The 20,333-nt window shown below is 41.1% G+C and overlaps 1 protein-coding gene across 4 annotated transcripts in view; it reads left to right on the top strand.

Moving 5' to 3' along the window:
• scube3 (signal peptide, CUB domain, EGF-like 3) overlaps positions 1 to 20,333 on the top strand; it is a 235,109-nt gene that overhangs the window by 183,997 nt on the left and 30,779 nt on the right. For all 4 annotated transcript variants that reach the window (XM_080444119.1, XM_080444120.1, XM_080444121.1 and 1 more), the window contains one exon: positions 15,433 to 15,549. In XM_080444119.1, the coding sequence (XP_080300245.1) occupies positions 15,433 to 15,549 (117 nt within the window). The remainder of the gene's footprint in view (positions 1 to 15,432; positions 15,550 to 20,333) is intronic.

Raw genomic sequence — 20,333 nt, forward strand, 5'->3', positions numbered from 1 at the left:
GTTTTAAACTCCTTATTTATGCTGTTTTAAACTCCTTCTTTATGCTGTTTTAAACTCCTTATTTATGCTGATTTAAACTCCTTATTTGTGCTGTTTTAAACTCCTTCTTTATGCTCTCATTTCGAATTCGTGGAGATTTTTTCATTTTTTTGTCACATTCCTGATCCAATATTGCAATATTTTAATTACTTTAAGTAAATAGGAGGACAAGGCAAAACTATATAAAACATGATTCATAAACTCTCACAGTGTAATCCAGGGAGGGCTACTACTGTCCAGGTTAGAAGGGAATGTTTGAAATGTAGTTTTGCTCTTGTGAAGCTTCAATTAGCTTCAAATACTTCAATTAATTACATGTTTGGATCAGGAATGCGACAAAAATAAATATCCATGAATTCAAGGCTTCAGTGGGTGAGTAATAGGCATAGCATTTTCATCCTGATCTCCCGTAATCAGTCCCGTTCACCCCCAAATTGGAAAGAAATTGGGCCTCTTCCTCCACAGGTCTTATCAATTGTACTAATTAAGGCTCTGTTCCATTTAGTGTAGTAAAGTGGTTCTCAAACCTTTTAATTTCAATGACCCCCATGTACAGATGGTACCATCGGTACTATTTGTACACTCTCAGAGTTACACACCCATAAGGGGCCATTTGGAACCCCCTCAAGGGACCATGAGGCTCCCAGGACCACACTTTGAGACCCCTTGGTGTAGCAGAGTGTTTCCAGTGAATGCACAATATCAGCACCCTGACTCTGTTTGACCAGAATGGAACAGAGCCTTCATTTAATTAGCATCATTGTCTCCGCCAGGCCGAAAGGCATGGCGAGAGAGTATGTTTTACCCCCTGTCCGTCCGTACGTCCTTCCGTGTGTCCGTCCATGTGTCCGTCCTGTCCGTCCGTTAGCAGCTAATCTCTGGCACCGTAGGCCCGGCCGCTGCGAAACTGTGCACGCACACTCCCTGGATGCCAACTCAGAACCTCTGGCCCAATTTTTTCAGATTGGCCTGTTATAGCGCCACCAGGAGGCCGATATGTGCAAAACACATTTATTGATACTACTCCTACAGATTTTGTCCAAACATCACACAAATCGGTACACAGTATCTCTATAGTCATGTGATCAACACTGATTTATCCGATTTCCCATATTCCATCCTGATTGCCTAAGATTGGCTTCCAAAGTTTGCAGGATTGTTCCGTTTTGAACAAAATGCCTCAAATCATGAACGCAGCTTGCGATTTCCGTGAAATTTCACACGCACATTTCTATTAGGCCGACGAAGAAATGCCACCCTTTTCACATTGGCCTGTTATAGCGCCACCAGCAGGTCTAATTTTGCAAACATATTTTTGGAACAAAATGCCTCAAATCATGAATGCAGTGTCCGATTGCAGTGAAAAGCCCTTGAACAAATGGCACCCTTTTCACATTGGCCTATTATAGCGCCACCAGGAGGCCACAATAACGTACCTGACCTGGCGGAGACCTGTGCTCCGAGGAGCACTTTTTCTAGTTTGTACTGTAACACCTGTGAAGGAAGTAAGGAGGAGGCCCAATTTCTTTCAAATATGGCTGCTGTGCATTGAGCCTATTGATAGAAAAAAATAGTCATTTTGTAGGTGAACTATCCCTTTAAACCCATAAAACGTGGGAGCGTGCACGTGGGAATATAGACCACAGCTTCCAGGCCTCTGTGCCGCACCTTCGTCACCTCGGCCACACAGCGTGGCGGCAGCTCTCTCTCTCTCTCTGTGTTGCTTTGACACACTGTACAGTAGCTTGTTTTGTAGTCTTTGACACGCTGTAGCTTGTTTTGTTGTTTTGTAGTCTTTGACACAATGTAGCTTGTTTTGTAGTCTTTGACACACTGTAGCTTGTTTTGTAGTCTTTGACACACTGTAGCTTGTTTTGTTGTTTTGTAGTCTTTGACACAATGTAGCTTGTTGAAGTCTTTGACACACTGTAGCTTGTTTTGTAGTCTTTGACACACTGTAGCTTGTTTTATAGTCTTTGACACACTGTAGCTTGTTTTGTAGTCTTTGACACACTGTAGCTTGTTTTGTAGTCTTTGACACAATGTAGCTTGTTTTGTAGTCTTTGACACAATGCAGCTTGTTTTGTAGTCTTTGACACACTGTAGCTTGTTTTGTAGTCTTTGACACAATGCAGCTTGTTTTGTAGTATTTGACACACTGTAGCTTGTTTTGTAGTCTTTGACACACTGTAGCTTGTTTTGTAGTCTTTGACACAATGTAGCTTGTTTTGTAGTCTTTGACACACTGTAGCTTGTTTTGTAGTCTTTGACACACTGCAGCTTGTTTTGTAGTCTTTGACACACTGTAGCTTGTTTTGTAGTCTTTGACACACTGTAGCTTGTTTTGTAGTCTTTCACACACTGTAGCTTGTTTTGTAGTCTTTCACACACTGTAGCTTGTTTTGTAGTCTTTGACACAATGTAGCTTGTTTTGTAGTCTTTGACACACTGTAGCTTGTTTTGTAGTCTTTGACACACTGTAGCTTGTTTTGTAGTCTTTGACACACTGTAGCTTGTTTTGTAGTCTTTGACACACTGTAGCTTGTTTTGTAGTCTTTGCCCTGTAGTCTTTGCACTGTAGCTTGTTTTGTAGTCTTTGCCACAATGTAGCTTGTTTTGTAGTCTTTGTCACACTGTAGCTTGTTGTGTAGTCTTTGACACACTGTAGCTTGTTTTGTAGTCTTTGACACACTGTAGCTTGTTTTGTAGTCTTTGACACACTGTAGCTTGTTTTGTAGTCTTTGACACACTGTAGCTTGTTTTGTAGTCTTTGCCCTGTAGTCTTTGCACTGTAGCTTGTTTTGTAGTCTTTGCCACAATGTAGCTTGTTTTGTAGTCTTTGCCACAATGTAGCTTGTTTTGTTGTCTTTGACACACTGTAGCTTGTTTTGTAGTCTTTGCCACACTGTAGCTTGTTTTGTAATCTTTGAGACACTGTAGCTTGTTTTGTAGTCTTTGAGACACTGTAGCTTGTTTTGTAGCATTGCTTAATGCTTTGACACACAGCTTGTTTTGTAGTGCCTTGTTTTGTCTTCAGTTGAAGGGGTTACCACACTTACCCACAACCCCCCACTGCACTGCACTGACTCACCTGCAGCGGTGGCAGTTTACTTAACCCTTTAAGACCGGGAAAGCATCTGTGTCACTTTAAGATTTCCTTGGCTATTCAAAAATAGCAGATTTACAAGCTCATAGCGTGGCACTCCTGTGTCCCTGCTCAGAACATTTGGACATGTGAATGGTCTGGTTCCTTTTGATGGGCATAGTAGTCTCCACCGAAGAATATAGCAACATACTGCTAGGATTTAGAAAACATTTTTAGATATGTATTTGGCCACGGACCCCCATCTCAAAATATTTTGTTCCAGGGACCCCCCAGAAGCAAAGATTTAAAAGCAAAACATGTTCTCTTTAAAAAATATATATAATATTCAAAGACATTTGCCCAAATTTTCTAAAATAGCAGATCTACAAGCTCATAGCGCAGCACTCGGTGCCACGCTATGAGCTTGTATATCTGCTATTTTTGAATTGCCAAAGAAATCTTAAAATGACAGATGCTTTCCCGGTCTAAAAGGGTTAAGTAAAAGTAGCAATACCACAAAGTATAAATACTCTGTTACAGGTTAAAGGCCCGTGTTCAACGTTTGACCTGAGTGAAGGTATTGGAATATATGGAAATGATATGTGCAGTGCCAAATTAAAAGTACTCAGATTTTTCAACATAAAAAAAAAAAGAAATCTTTTCGAAAATAGCATATCTAAAGGATCATGATGTTGTGCATGTTGTGAGATTGTAGATATAAAATATAAGGCTTAAGTGATTATTGTATGTTTTGTAACAATAATCTAAATCTATAAAGTAATTAAAGTAACAAAGTAATAATTGTGGTGGAGTAAAAGAATAGCGTATTGAAAAATGGAAATACTCAAGTAACGTAAACTCAAAAGTACCTCAAAATTGTATTTAATCACAGTACTTGAGTACATGTACCTGTCTGCTCCCGTCTCTCTCTCTCTCTCTCTCTCTCTCTCTCTCTCTCTCTCTCTCTCTCTCTCTCTCTCTCTCTCTCTCACAGACACACATTCACATCATACCTCGCCCGCCCTGTGCACTCCTCCACGCAAATGACAGACAGGCCAAATGGGAGCGACACGCCCCGACAATAAAAGTCCAAATTCCTCTCAATTAATCCAGTTTCTGTGGAGTTTTCCCTCCTGTCTGTCTACAGTAGGCGTGTCTCTATCACTGACATAATTACTTTAATCACAGCAATAATGACTGCAGCACTTCTTTCGAAACGGAGTTGCAAGAGCAGCGTACACAACAGACCATTGTTTAAAGGTGCAGTTAGAGATAAATAAAGATCTATAATGTGCTAGTAATCATCGCCCCTCTTAACAGAGCTGTAGAAGCCACCACGAGGACCCGGATGTAAACAAGGGTGTGCGTGCGATGGTCGAGGGTCCCGTCTAACGACTGGAACAATAATAGTTCTAATGCGATCCACCATTGCAGAGTGATCGCGTGTCGAAAATGGCTTGTTTTAACCACTGTAAAAAGATATGGAGATATGGACCTTTTTCTCAAGATCCTATCATTGGAGCGGACGGAAGTGATGTTTTTTTTGGGGCTAACGTCACATCCGTCCATTCCATTTTAAAGGGTCCTAGGATCATTCCTACGTTGCGAAGATTCTTGTGTTTGGCACTCAATGTGTTAACGGGTCCATTTGGTTCCATTTCCGCACTCTCACAGTTATGGAGGTTCATTGAAATTAAAACAGTGGTTTGAGAACCATTGATTGCCCTATAGGGGTCCCGGACCCCCTGTTGAAGACCCCAATGGTCTCAGAATGCTTGTCCTGTGTCGTCATCCACAGTGCAAACACAAGGCTATCATCTCAGGGGGATTATGAATATCGTCTCTGTCGGGTGGAAACCTCATTATGTCCAAAACTGATGCTTTATTTTTTGTATTTTTTTCCATTCATATTTTTATTAGAAGTTAAGTCATGACTGCATATATCAAGCTTATTTAGGTGAACATGAAGTGACAACTTTCCATGTTCAACACAGGATCGTTTGTCTTACCTACTTCCTTAAACTGTTTAGCTTTTTTTTAACATACTGCACATGAAAAACTAAAAGACTAATAATATCGAGAAGAACATGGCACATGATCTTGCTTTTTGAGAACAAAGAATATGAAAGTAAAGACCAAATAGAACGAGAGAAATAGAAAAGGAAGTAGAGAAGGAGAGGTAGAAAGAAAGGAGAAGAGGGGGGGGGTTACACTGTATTGTATGATCACGAAAAGTTAAAACAATGAGATAAGAGGTCTCTGCCCCTGACAGCGATGATATACTAATTTATAACCAGTGTGGAATTTGCAACCTCAGCATTTTCATCTCCATCATCAGATTGCTTTAGGCGTCACTGAACGCCTCAACCCACGCCAACATGTAAACTACTGTCTGTGGGACGTTTGTTTTGGGCCGTTTGTTCTCCCACCGGGTGCATGTGAGGTGTCAGGGCGGTGTGTGTGTCAGTGGTGGAAAAAGTACTCAAACGTTTTACTTAAGTCAAAGTAGCAATACCGCGATATAAAAAAATGCTCTGTTAAAAGCAAAAGGCCTGTGTTCAAAAATGTTACTCGAGTAAAAGTACAAAAGTATTGGCATCGAAATATATTTAAAGTACCAAAAGTGAAAGTTCTAAAATGTTTGAAAATAGCCTAGGTATAAAATATGGCTAAAGTGGTTAATTTATGTTTTATGATATAATAGTTTATATTCTTATATAAATCAACTAGTAAAGTAACTAGTAACTAAAGTTCTCAAATAATTGTAATGGAGTAAAAGTGCAATATTTGCCTCTAAGTATCCAGTAAAGTGAAAAATACCTCACAATTGTACTTAAGTACTGTACTTGAGTAAATGTACTTAGTTACTTTACACCACTGGGTGTCTGGGTGTGTGTGTATCTGGGTTTGAACAGTCATGGTGTTTCCCCCTGGCTTTGTCAGCATGCAGCCCCACGGCCCGTCAGCCCGTCGGCCCGTCAGGGCCGGGATGGGACCAGGCACGTCTGGGCCCGGCCCAGTGGAAGGTAGCGCCTCGCAGCATTCCTCACCTCCCCTCACCACCAGTGGTGGAAAGTAACTAAGTACATGTACTCAAGTACTGAACTTAAGTAAAATGTTGAGGTATTTTTTACTGTACTGGAGTATTTCCAATTGTCAGTACTTTTACTTCTACTCCACTACTACATCTCAGAGGCAAATATTGTACTTTTACTCCACTACAATTATTATGACAACTTTTTTTGATTTTGATTATTATTACAAAACATACATTACCCACTTCAGACATACTGTATATACAGTACATTCCTCCGGCCATTTGAAAATAGCAGATCTACAAGCTCACAAAGTACATTTTGATACCAATACTTTTGTACTTTTACTCAAGTACATTTTGAGTTCCGGACTTTTACTTGAAACAGAGTATTTCTAAATTGCAGTATTTATACTTTTACTTAAGTAAAACTTAACTTTTCATACCACTGCTCACCTCCCCTCACCAGTGGTGGAAAGTAACTAAGTACATGTACTCAAGTACTGTACTTAAAGCGGCACTATTTAACTCTTTTTTTTGTCATTTTGTCCAATCTGTATGGTAGATTATGTTAATATAAAATATAACTTTTAGGGTTGAGGTGGTTGTATTTGGTCTCCCTGCTCCTCTATAGAGACATTTAGATCCTGTTGTCTAGGCGAGGCATGACCTTTGACACTGATTCTGTTTGACACCCATTTTGACCTGAAGTTCAAGATTAAATTTGTCCCCACCGAGTGCCGCGCTATGAGCTTGTAGATCTGCAATTAAAAAAATAAAATAATCAACATTTTGTGCAAATCTTTGAATATATATATTTTGAAAACTCAACTTTTGTACAAATGTTCGCTTTAAAAAATATACATTCAAAGATTTTTTTTTTTTTTCAAATATAGCAGATATACAAGCTCATAGCGCGGCACTCGGTGCCACACTATCAGCTTGTATATCTGCTATTTTTGAATAGCCAGAGAAATCCAAAAAATGACACAGATGCGTTCCCGGTCTTAACCCATTTTAAATTTGGCGGGAACCCCTATTTGTAACTTTACCTTTCAAGACGGGAACCCCTTTTGGGGTTGTTGTTGCTATATACAGTATAGCAACATACATTTCTAGTAATTTTTTAATACATATTTGAAGTTTTTCAGAAAACTCATGATTTAGAAGGCGTTTTTAGAATCGGCCTCAGGTCTAAAATGGGTTAAAGGGGAAATCCACCCATTTTCAATATTTAACTATGTCATTAATATAGCATAAAGGAGTTGTGTGGAAATAAGAAAAAATTAAAAAAAAAAATAACATTGCAAAAAAAATTAACATTGCAAAAAAATTAACATTGCAAATTACACTGTGATGACTCATCATGGTGTAATTTGCAATGTTAATTTTTTTGCAATGTTAAATTTTTTTGCAATGTTAATTTTTTTTTTAATTTTTTCTTATTTCCACACAACTCCTTTATGCTATATTAATGACATAGTTAAATATTGAAAATGGGTGGATTTCCCCTTTAAAGGGTTAAAATGTTTTTCGAAACAGTAAAAAAAAATGCCCAAAACTTTAAGGCATAAGGGGTATAAGGTCCTAGCACATTTTGCTGCCTATACTTTAGTACTTTTACCCATGTCAACACCCCCCCCCCCTCATGTGTGCCCTAATCCTCATGAGGGCATTGTGTGGGCGTCGCCCTCCTTATCAAGATCCAAGTTGTCTTCTCCTCCAGAAGCGAGGCAGCAGCAATCTGAGATAAAAGAAGAAAAGCTCTGATCTCTTCAGTGTAAACAGTAGATTGGTAAACAGACAGTCACTGGTAAACAGTCATTGTGCTTCATTGTCTCACTTGTTCTACCGTTGAAAACCTTATTTGCGTTTCGCCCCTGATTGTTGTTTTGCATAAGGAGTGGTTGCATAGACCATATTCACACGGCGGCCATGTTTCTATGAAGTCAATGAAAGTAGCCACCCCGGGTGGCGGCACTTTCAATGTTAAATTCCAATATGGCCGCCGTGTGAATATGGTCTATAAGGAGATGTTGGTGCTGTTAGGTTGTGAAAGGTCTGGAATCGGTGAGTCAGCAACAGTAAGCAAAACGCTCATCCAGCCCATCACTGTCAGACAACACAGCTTGTATCTCAGTTTTTCAACTTAGTGCCCTACTTCACTGGGATGCACCGATATATGGGCCACATATTGGTATCGGCCGGTATTAGCCATTCACTGCAGCTTAAAACGGCCTGGGCCACTGTCATGAACGAGGTTTCGACCAATGGGCTCGACTCGCGAGCTTGCACACGGGGTTGCGCATGGATGTGACGTAAAACGCGTCACCTCCGTGACGCATAACGTGTCACAGAAGCCCCAAATAGGCCTCGCCCGTCACATTTCCCAACCCGGACGAAGGGGTGATTTAGGTGTATGCACTGGGCAACTCAATGCAAGTGGATGGGAGGGGATTTCCGGTGCCCTCTCTATTATTTTTTTACTCTATGCATTGGAACCATTTAGAACAAGTCTTTTTTTTCTCCCCATTTCCTTAAACGTAGCTGATTTGGACATACAAGGTTTCAGCCTGACGTGGATGATATCCATCTCAACAGGGTGACATATCATCGCAGGTGATAGCGGTGACACAGCAGCTCATAACTCTACTTGGAGATCAGATGTTGTGATCGAGGGAGGCCGTAACAACAACGCTACTGTGTGTCTGTTCCTTCAGCCGTGGACACTCTGCACGTATACATCCAGCTGGCCCTGTATGCCGTGCTGGCAGATTTTGCGAGAGAAATAAGCAACCAGGTCTATAAAACAAGCCCAAAAGAAGGGATTATAGACCACATGAGCACTTTAAAAATACAGTACATCGGCTATTTGAAAATAGCAGATCTACTAGCTAGTAGATCAGCTATTTTTAAAAAAAAATCTTGAAAAAAAAGTGACATTTGGATTTTTTTTTTAACATTTTAACTCATTCAGTGCCAATGAAATAAAAAAAGAATTGCAAACTGTGCTAGCCAAAAATACATAGTAAAAAGAAAGTGCTCAGGAGCCGAGATACAGCCTTTTTCAGTAATAAGTTAAACAAGAAGTGAATGGAGCAGCAAATCTTCAAATGATGATATCTTGGGTTCTGAACGTTTTTTTTCCTAAAGTGATGCGACGCGTTGTGAGCTTGTAGATTTGCTATTTTCAAACATTTTGCCAGCCAAAAATACATAGTAAAAAAAAAAGTCCTCAGGAGCCGAGATACAGCCCTTTTCAGTAATAAGTTAAACAAGAAGTGAATGGAGCAGCAAATCTTCAAATGATGATATGTTGGGTTCTGAAAGTTTTTTTTTTCAAAAACACGTCAAACACGTCATTGGCACGTTGCGCCATTGCGGTAAAACACGTGAAACACGTCAATGGCACTCTGGTACCCCTGGCACAAAATATTTTTGATGGGGGAGGCGGGGGGTGGATAAAAGATTTTTCATGTTAATTAACCCCCAAATGAATATGGGGGTTAATTAACATGAAAATCTTTGAGAACCACTGGTTTAAACGACATTGGGAAACAAGCCCAAATAAACAACTACACTTCACCAACCCCAAAAAAAACCAACCCGCAACTACCAATATTTACAAGAAACTTTACAGACAAACAAGCCCAAAGTTGCTTATAATAAGCAGACGTGGCAACACTGGCCCTGTGTGCTGTGCACTGTGTAGAGCCGCGGTAAATAAGGGCTTGCAAACTCCTTTGAACTCAGATCTATCTTCTAACGCACGGTTGTGTTCCACAGTGCACGGCACCGTGCACATTGAAGCCCTGTTGAAGACCTAGTCTATAATAGCCAATTGTTTTACTCCTCTGTAAACAGTTCACAGTTCAGTTCCATATTCTGAATGTTACGTTCACTTTTGGAATGGCTGATAACTGTACGCAGGCCACTGTGCTATTGATTGATTGATTGATTGATTGATTGATTGATTGATTTAATACTTTATTAACGGTTTGCAAAGAGTACAGTGGTACGATTATACAATAATGCTAAAAAGATAACACAAAAAAAAATCTAAGGTCTTGTTTCCATTGTGGTCATATGTATTCAATTCATCATGACATTTAGATACATACAATTACATACAAGAAATCATCAAAACTAGTAGCAATACAAGTATATGTACAGAAAACATTGGGGTGGGTCAAGCTTAGAAGACTTGTCTTTACCTGCTTTAAGCTGCTTTATGGCGGTTTTGAAGATTGTGCTGCCTGTGTTGTTCTGCCTGTGTGCTGCCTGTGTTGCTGTTTGTGAATGTACGTTATGAATGTACATGGATGTATGTTGCGGGGGGCACGGTGGTGCAGTCTGTAGCGCTGTTGCCTCACAGCTAGAAGGTCCTGGTTCCCGCCGGGGACACTGTGGGCGCTGGGGTTGTGTCCTCTCCTCCATCAGTGCCCATACCCTAGGTGGGGTTGGCGAAAGGGCCTTTGGAGTTTTCATGTTCTCCCCGTGTCCCCTAGGGTAGGTACCCTCACAAAAACATGCAGTAATCCTGGTCTCTATACTGCCTCCCCCTGGTCAGCCAGGGCGCCTGATTGAGGGGAAAGGAACTGGTGGGAATAACGTGTTCCTTCCACGCGCTACGTCCTACCAAGGAAACTCCCCCCTGTCAGGTGACAAGAAGCGGCCTGCTCACTCCTCATGCGTTGAAGGAAGCAGTTGAAGGAGCTCAGTTCTGGGCTCTCCCCAGGCTGACAGAGGGAGAGTAGCGCCCAGGATTACATAGGCAATTGGCACTGGGTGAAAAAATAGGTTACAAAATTGTGGGATAAAAATTTAAGAAAAAAATGTAATGTACATTGTGAATGTACTGTACAGTACTCTGTACGTGGGCTTAAACAGAGGTTTATTTTTGTGCGAGTTTGTTGCCATGGTGATTGAACGGATGTGTCAGACTCCCCAAAAAAAACATATTTTTAATGTCTGAAGACATTCAGTCTTTCCTCCCTCACATGGGGAGAGAGATACCAGGCAGCATTTAAAAGCCTGTTACATTTCTTATAAAAAAAAAACTCCACATTACCTTGATCAATTGAACCCTGCCGTCTACCTTTTGCCAGATTGCTGCAATAAAACAATTTTAGGGGCTTTTAATTCAAAGCCATCGGACGTCATGCCGCGGCTCCTGGTCAAAGTGTCGAGGACGTTCCGTCCTCCTCTCATGAAAGCTGATCGCTTCACAAAGCTTTTAACCTCGACCCGAGTGGGTCTCGTGGAGAGAGAGCGGTGAAACATTGAAGTGAAAAGGTTTCATTCTCTGGGCTCTGCACAGTTCAACTGTCAGGCCGGGGGAGAGAATATCGTCACTGTCAGGGCAGAAACCTCTTATCTCCATATTGTTCCAACTGTTCCAACAGTTTTTGTGTTTTTTTGTAAATTAACGCCCTATTTGATCACACTACAGCGTCACACTAAAAGCATCAAAAGTAGCAGATCTGCAAGCTCGAAACGCGGCGCGAAGGGATGCGTTTTGAGCTTGTAGATCTGCTACTTTTGCTGTTTTTGAATTTGACCGTTTTGGACATATGAGGTTTCCACCCGACAGAGACGATTATGCAAGTTATTTTTGTGATAAAACCTTAGCTTACAAGTTAACGTCATACATACACTATGTGCGTGTGCGCGTACACATATCTCGAGCACTGTCCGACCGACTTAACACATTCACTGCCAGGTATTAATTCATTGATTCATCCGCTGGTGCCAGCATTTTTTTTTACCTTAATATTGACAATCTTTGGAGAGCTGCGGAAGCCACGATGTGCAAAAATGTATGTAAACAGTCGGCCGGACTGGCGGTTGTCCAGAACCACTGATCCGACCGATATGTGCCCATATACAGTACAGGCATATATGGGCGAGGAGGCGTTTAGGACAAATTTGTGCGACTTGTGGGGTATCGATCAAAGCCAAGAGTCAGACAGTGGTGGTACAAGCCCATATATGGGTATTTATTTAGAGAATGGCACAGAGTTACTGCATAAACGTTCAAATCATAAAGGTGAGTATCTAATAATCATGAATAATCATTAACAGAGGTTCTTCCCAGGTTTGGGGCCATGCATCAATTATTCAGGCATTGTATGATACTGGTTGAAGGGGGGGGGGGTCATCGAGGCTCCGGCTCACTCCTCAGGCTCAGAGAGCATTGTTTGTACGTTAGGCTATTATCTGGGAAAGTCCTTTCCCAGGTCGGAGGCCCAGTCCTGTCATCATATAAAAGGTCTTTTTACATGTTCCAAACAGTTGCCTATAACATAAAAAGACACAGGTTTTAGCGGTCATTTCACTTAACAACACAGGGTTTTTAGAAGGGAAATAGTGGAGTGTATCGCTTACCGCCTGAGCGCCCGTCTGTTCACCATGGAGAGTCAGTGTCTACTGAGAGAGAGCAGAGAGTGTTTGTAGCAGACGCCCGGCCGGTCACGCAGGTGCGCTGAGTTGGGGCTGATCGAGGAGGTAGATTGGAAGGTACCGCCCCTCGATGACGCGGCCTAGGCTGCAGCGCTGTCTCCCGGTCCTCTCTCTGCCTCTCATACACTGTCTACCCATGGTGTGGCGTTTACCTGACAGGCGGTCTCCTAGCGAGACTCCACAGACTGTAAAGGCAAAACGGAACGGGGGAGGAGGAGGCGCCACATCCGCTTTACCGCCGGATCATTTTCAGAGCTCCCGTTGCTCCAGCATGATTTATGATGGAAGCATTTGAACATTGTGGGAGACAACAATCACGGCTCACTGGTGAAGAACCAATTATATGAAAATTAGGTGGAAAAATGGGTGAAGTGCTTCATTAACACATTGATTGCTGGGAATTAATTAATTAATTAATCCGCCAGATGTCTGGGGGGAGGACGAGGGTCTCTTCAAACATCCGGAAAATAAACATTGTAACCGCGATCTTCCGTTCTTTAGTTATCGGCAGTTGAATATGGCTTGTTTTCACCAAAAACGCAATCTGGGAAAAGAAATCGGAGATGAATGTATTTTTATAAATGTGATAACATTAGACCGGACGGGTTGGAATTTGTTTAGATCACGCGATTTCCGGGTGTATTCTTCTTCGGGAGTCCCAGGATCAGTCACAGGTTGCGGAAGAGCGCCCTCTATCGTAATCACTGAAAACACCAACTGATATCTATAGACGTCCGTGGCAGTCAAGCGTTGGATTTGATATGACCTATAGCGCTTGGCAACGTGTCGCCACCACAGGGGGGCGTGGCATAGTAGCTGGAGGCATACTGGTGGGAGTCAATGTTAAGTCAACCTGTTTATACCCCACCAAGATGTCCGCGCTACCAAATGACACTTGTTGACGCCCCCTTTAGGATTTTTTTGCTACGCACTATATGGATGTCAATGGCAGTCAATGTGTTGAGTGTGTCTGTGAGTTTTATAAATATTGAACCACTGAAAAGCATTAACAAGGGCTTTGTGACTAAATAATAACTATATTGAATCCATTGGAACACAGTTATTTTTTTCTCTATTTTTTCCTGAAAAGTAACCGTTGTGGACATACAAGGTTTCCACCTGAGGATATATTAATAATATTTGTAAGGCGGTGAACAGGGGAAAGTGACTGAGTCTTTTCTTTCCGTTTGACTCCTGCTGTTTTCTTGCTGCTTTCTTTCTGAAAGTCCTTTTTCACTGCATTGAAATGGAAAAGTTCACCAGAGGAGAAGAGAAGTCAATAATACGTCTATTCCACCACACAACAATAACTCTCTTTTTCAAAAGGAACATTCTTGTATTTTTCTTAACACGCCGTTGCTCTGTAGGAGGTTTGGCCGCGTCTATAGAGGTGGACACAGTACTGACTTCTAGAACTCGAGGTTCACAAGACATCTGATCGATCCAAAATGGTTTGCAAGACATACGGACGCCCGCCACGGTCCAGCCCCCATAGAGCGGTTGTTCTCAAACTTGTTTCATGTCAAAGACCCCCAAAATTATATGTATTTTGTGCCAGGGATTTTTTTTTAATTGCAGATACCTCCTGGTACCCCCCCAAGGACCCCTGGGGGTCCCCGGACCCCACTTTGAGAACCAATGCCCTAGAGCGGTTGTTCTCAAACCTTTTTCATGTCAAAGACCCCTAAATTATTATTCATTTGTCCGCAGACCTCCGGTTGAAAATATGTTGTGCCATGTACATGTACATGTACATGTATACAAGATGTTGTTGAAATGTTTTAAAAAAAAGTCAAAATGTTTCACGTTCTTTTTTTTTTACAACCAATCGAAAAGCTCACAACGCGTCGTGAACTAAAACTAGACTAAAGCTAAAACATTTCAGATGACTATAAATGTGACTAAAACTAATATCAATACTTGCCCCAGTGTCGCCATGCCCAAACTCATCACGCGCAAACCACACTGATCACACCCTAAATTAGTGGTTCTTAACCTGTTGGTTGCACAGGGTTGCGCACACGGTTGCGGTCAGAGGAGACACTACTGCGCATGCGAGATGACGCGCAGAGTGACGCAGAGTAGGCCCCAAATAGGCCCCGCACGTCACATTTCCCAACCCGAAATGAGAAACTTGTATGAGAAACTCCATACAAGTGGTTAAACTAGGGCCCTCAGTGTTAAGTGGATGGGCGGGGATTTCCGTTACCTCTCTATTATTTTTAACTATTTTTAACTTTTAACACATGGTTTAAGTTTTAACCTAAAAAAAAAAAGAAATGAAAAAAGACCATTACTGCATCAAAAGTAATCAACACACTATACTATAAAAACTGGTCAAACATTGGCGAAATTGTCTAATTTGTGAAAATAGTCGATCTTATAGATCGGCTATTTTCACAATATTTATCTGTGGAACTGAGTCAAACTAAATGTAATGCCACAACTCCTACAATTCCAAGTGCTTGTCAGGGTGGGTGGGGGGGTCCCCAGTTCAAATAATTATTTTGGGGGGGCCACGGCCTGAAAGGTTTGGGAACCCTTGCCATAAATCACTGCTCTAAATCATCACTTCACAACAATGCTATTTGAACTGAGAAGTACTGTACTTTTTTTTCCACTTGCAGTGGAGTAATATTTGGCCAGTATCTGACTCCTGTCTGTCTGTCTGTCTGTCTGTCTGTCTGTCTGTCTGTCTGTCTGTGTGTCTCTCTCTCTCTCTCTCTCTCTCTCTCTCTCTCTCTCTCTCTCTCTCTCTCTCTCTCTCTCTCTCTCTCTCTCTCTCTCTCTCTCTCTCTCTCTCTCTCCACAGACATTGATGAGTGCTCGTTCGACCGTGCCTGTGACCACTCCTGTGTGAACTCGGCCGGTAGCTTCCAGTGCCTGTGTCACAAAGGCTACGTGCTGTACGGCCTGGCCCACTGCGGAGGTAAGGTGACATCCCTGTTATTAATGCTACATATAGGAAGTAAGGTGACATCGCTGTTATAAATGCTACATATAGGAAGTAAGGTGAAATCCCTGTTATAAATGCTACATAGGAGGTAAGGTGACATCCCTGCTATAATTGACACGTATAGGAGGTAAGGTGACATGATTGGTTTGATTATTGTTAACGCCCCAAAACACGGCTATGAATAATCCGGGACAATTTTTAGTGCCTATAGCGCCGGTGTTGCGCTCTGTGCATTTTGTCCTGAAAATAGCAAAACACCGCTGGACCCACACCTACAGCACAAGTTTAACACCTGGTGCTATAGGCGATAATTGGCGTGGTTAAACTCAGTGTTAATTGATCTCTGAGAGGACCTGGACGCTGAGGACTAGTACACTAGACTCCTTTAAAAGAGACTCCGCCGTTCATCACATTTTTGACTCGCGAACAATGCGACACAAACAAAACAAATCTCCATGAATTCAAGGCTTCATGGGGTGTGTAATTGATAGAAAATACTAATATTTTTGGGTGAACTACTCCTTTAACTAAGCTCCTATCATTGCCTTGTGATGCACTCATTCATATGAAAAGCCTCTTTCATCAGTTTGCTTCTGGCTGAAAGGATCTTCCTGAAGGCTGATTCTCTTTTGTATTAGTTGCACAGCTCGATGAAACATGCTTTTATGTTGAAAATCTGTCATTTCTTTATCGACCGACATAGTTGTACGATTGAGCATGAATGTAGTCTTTACCAGTGGTAAAGTGGTTTACCAGTGGTAAAGAAATTCGATGTCTCCCTGGGACTTAAACTAGTGAAAATAGCCGATCTACAAGCTAACAACACGTCGCATGATGACATGTTGTGAGCTTACAGTATAGATCTACTATTTTCACTACTTCGTAAATGTATTTTATTTTTATTTTCATGGAATTCTTTTGAAAAAAACCTTTGAATTTGTGTTTAACTCCTGAAAATGTTGTATATAATATAGGCTAATAATTAGAGACCAAAATGTATTTTGAGTGTTTACTCTTGACCCATAATAATTGGTCTGCGACCCACATAAGGGTCCCGACCCACTGTTTGGGAAACAGTGGTTTAGACAGCCAATAGACCAATTATTTGTTTACGAACATTGAGACTGGACGTATAGGTGATTGTTTCATGCAATCAATTCCCAACAGATCCCCAAACCTGTTGTTTCGGGGTGCGCTGCTTTCAGTTCATTCAACCTCCTCTTGTGTGTTGGCTAGTGAGACATGACAGAATGGGTTTTATTTGGTGCCGGCCTGCTTGTGCATACTGGTTCTTATCAGTGTGACGTCGTCTGTTAAGGGGTCTATAGTTCCGTTCATAAGCGGTCACTTTCACCGCAAATTGACAACTTTACTTTGATTCCCTCCACAAGGGCTGAGGTTAATCAAGCAAATCAATGTAATCCATTATAAAAAAACATCCTACTATAATTCTACAAAGCTCTGTAGTGGTGAGGTGGTGAGGCCAAAATTGGTTCTGCCCGGTTCTCCTCAGTGGCTGGAGCAATTGATCTGAATTTGCACACAGCCATTGACCATTACCATGTGCACGGAACATGTAAGCCCGTTTTTCGATTTCACCAAATCTCAGCTGTTTATTAGCGTTTTTGTGTCAAAGAATGTCGCCATGGTTACGGCTGCCCAACTGTGGGATGGCCCCGCGAGCTATGGGACGAACTGCCTCCCGGGTTGCCAGATCATGTGCGCATATCCCCCCCACCGGTATGGACTAGTATATATAATTCAAGTAGAAAGGTGCGTACGCAGTTCTCTTCCAGGCCAGGTTGCCTACCCAGGGCCTGCAAACTTTGGATGGCAGTTATCGATAATTGGAACGTAATATGGAAAATCTGACTGATGCATTGCAATCGCATGACTTCAGAGATAATGTGTACGGATTTTGGAGAAAAAACTATTGTTGGAGGTTGTAGCAAAAAGTGTGTTTTGAACAAAACGTGAAATGGTGGAAGATCTAAATCTATATGGGGATTTGCGTCATGATCCAATAAGGCCCGTTGGTCTCCTGTCTCTCTACTTGTTCTGTCTAAATATAGCACACAAAAAAAACTGCGCAGAAAGAGTCATCTTTAAAAAAAAACAGAACTGTCTTCAGAAATAATCTCCTGCACGGTGACATTTTGTATGGATGACACAGAAAGCAGACAGATTTACATACAGCTCTCTGTGGACCAGATGGAACAGCATCACTGATGTATGCGTCCTTCTTCTAGCTAGTCTGGAATGGAATGTTTAATCATTTAATCCATTAGGACCGGGAACCCATCCGTGTCATTTTTTAGATTTATTTGGGCTATTAAAAAAATAACAGATATACAAGCTCATAGTGCTGCACTATGAGCTTGTATATCTGCAACAAACAAAAAAATCGCGAAAATGTGTGCAAATCTTTGAATATATATATATATTTTTAAAGTGAACATTTGTAAATCAAATCCCCCATCTCAAAATATGTTGTTCCAGGGACCCCCCCCCCCCCCCCCCCCCAGAACCCTAACCCCCAGAAGCAAAGATTTGAGTTAAAAATGTTCGCTTTAAAAAATATATATTCAAATATTTGCAGAAATGATTTTTCAAAGATAGCAGATCTATAAGCTCATAGCGCTGCACTCGGTGCCGCGCTATGAGCTTGTAGATCTGCTATTTTTGAATAGCCACAGTATAAAATAATGGTTAAAGTGGTTACACAGATGCGTTCCCGGTCTTAATGGGTTAATGTGTCCATGGAAAGTCCTTTTTTTAATATCGTTTTTTAACTGCCAGCACCTTTCTGTCTTGCATTTCTATGGTTTAGAGACCAGGTGTCTTCAATGTTCTTCTGGCCAAGGACCCCTTTGCTGAGAGAGAGATGAGGCAGGGACCCCCTGTACATGTTGTATAACATTGTGTTGCAGATAAAATGTTTATTTGCAACTCGTCAACCAGGTGTGTGTGTGTGTGTGTGTGTGTGTGTGTGTGTGTGTGCGTGTGCGTGCGTGCGTGCGTGCCAGTTTTGATCTGTTGATATCTCCATTACCTCAGGCCCTCAGAGTTGAGACAGACAGACAGACAGACGTGTGTTAAGATCACACAGATTTTTTTCCATTATGTATTCCTTTTTATTTATCTTTTCAATGGACAGGGTTTATGGATCAGGAACCAGTGCAATAATAATAATACCGTCGTAATATGAACTGAAGCTATACGCTGATGGGAAATGTGTAAAAAAGTGTGTGTTCCCCTCCTGGCAAGCGTAGCGTGATGAACACACCTCTGCTGTGGGCTAGAGAGACATCACAGCTCAGGAAATCATTTATGACAGTGGTTCTACAAACGCAGGGTATCGCAAGTGTAGCAATAATTGGCAAAGCACTGAGATTTTAATGATAGATGTAGAAATTTAGAAAATAATGTTTTTTTAAAATCCTGGTATTTTTCTTTAAAACCTTGAAAAGTAGGTTCATCGCGATACCGATAAATAATAACTTTAATTATACTCCTTTTGTATTGTTGTATCCGATGGCAGTGGTGCAAAGTAACATATAAGTACATTTACTCAAGTACTGTACTTAAGTACAATTTTGAGGTATTGTACTTTAGTTGAGTATTTCCAATTTCCAATACATATACTCCACTACATCTCGGATCCAAATATTGTACTTTTACTCCACTACAATGATTTGAAAACTTTAGTTACTAGTTACTTTGTAGATTATAAAACATACATTAACAACTTCAGCCCTATATACATTTTGGCCATTTGAAAATAGGCGATCTACAACGCGCCGCGATGCGACGCGTTGTGAGCCTTGTAGATCGCCTATTTTCAAAAGATTTTTATACATTTGAAAACTTGTGAAATGGGACATTGTGCATAATGAGATGAGTATACTTTTACTTTTGGTACTTTAAGTGCATTTAGATACCAATAGCCTATTTTTGTACTTTTACTCAAGTAAATCTTCTTCGTTATTGACCCCCCCCGCGGGATCAATAAAGATCTAATCTATCTATCTAGATAATCTATCTATCTAGAAAAACTAAAAATTATTTTCTCGTGGGCTCTAATCCAGATCCACTGTGCATAACTGCTGTGGCTGTGGGCTAGAGAGAGTAGAGACATCACAGCTCAGCCCTCCGGCGATACGGAAATAATTTATGACATTTATGATTTATCACCTTGATTTGTTTTTGAAGTCGGAGAGTCGTTTTTAACCCATTTAGAGCGGGAACGCATCTGTGTCACTTTTAGATTTGATCTACAAAGCATTATTTTACACTGTGGCTATTCAAAAATAGCAGATCTACAAGCTGAAAGCATTACGAGCTTGTAGATCTGCTATTTTTTTTTTAATCTATAACATTTGTGCAAATCTTTGAATACTTATACTTTTTTAAAACATTTTCAACTCAAATCTTTGCTTCTGGGGGGTCCCTGGAACAACATATTTTGATGGGGATCTGCGACCAAAAACCATTGATATGAAAAACCTTTTTTTTTTTTTCAAACTATGAGCTTGTATATCTGCTATTTTTGAATAGCCAAATAAATCTGAAATGACAGAGATGCGTTCCAGGATTGAATGGGTTAATGCTTTAAAACTGGCAAGGCGAGTGTATCTGTAGGCTAAAGCACACACACAGAATACACACACAATACACAAAGCAATTCAAAGTCCCTAACTCATTTTTGTCGAGTTGTAAGGCACTGAAAGCCATAAAATATATGTTTAAAAAGAAAT

The sequence above is a fragment of the Gymnoscopelus braueri genome, assembly GCF_963280865.1.
Source record: "Gymnoscopelus braueri genome assembly, chromosome: 12".
NCBI classification, from domain to species: Eukaryota; Metazoa; Chordata; class Actinopteri; order Myctophiformes; family Myctophidae; genus Gymnoscopelus; species Gymnoscopelus braueri.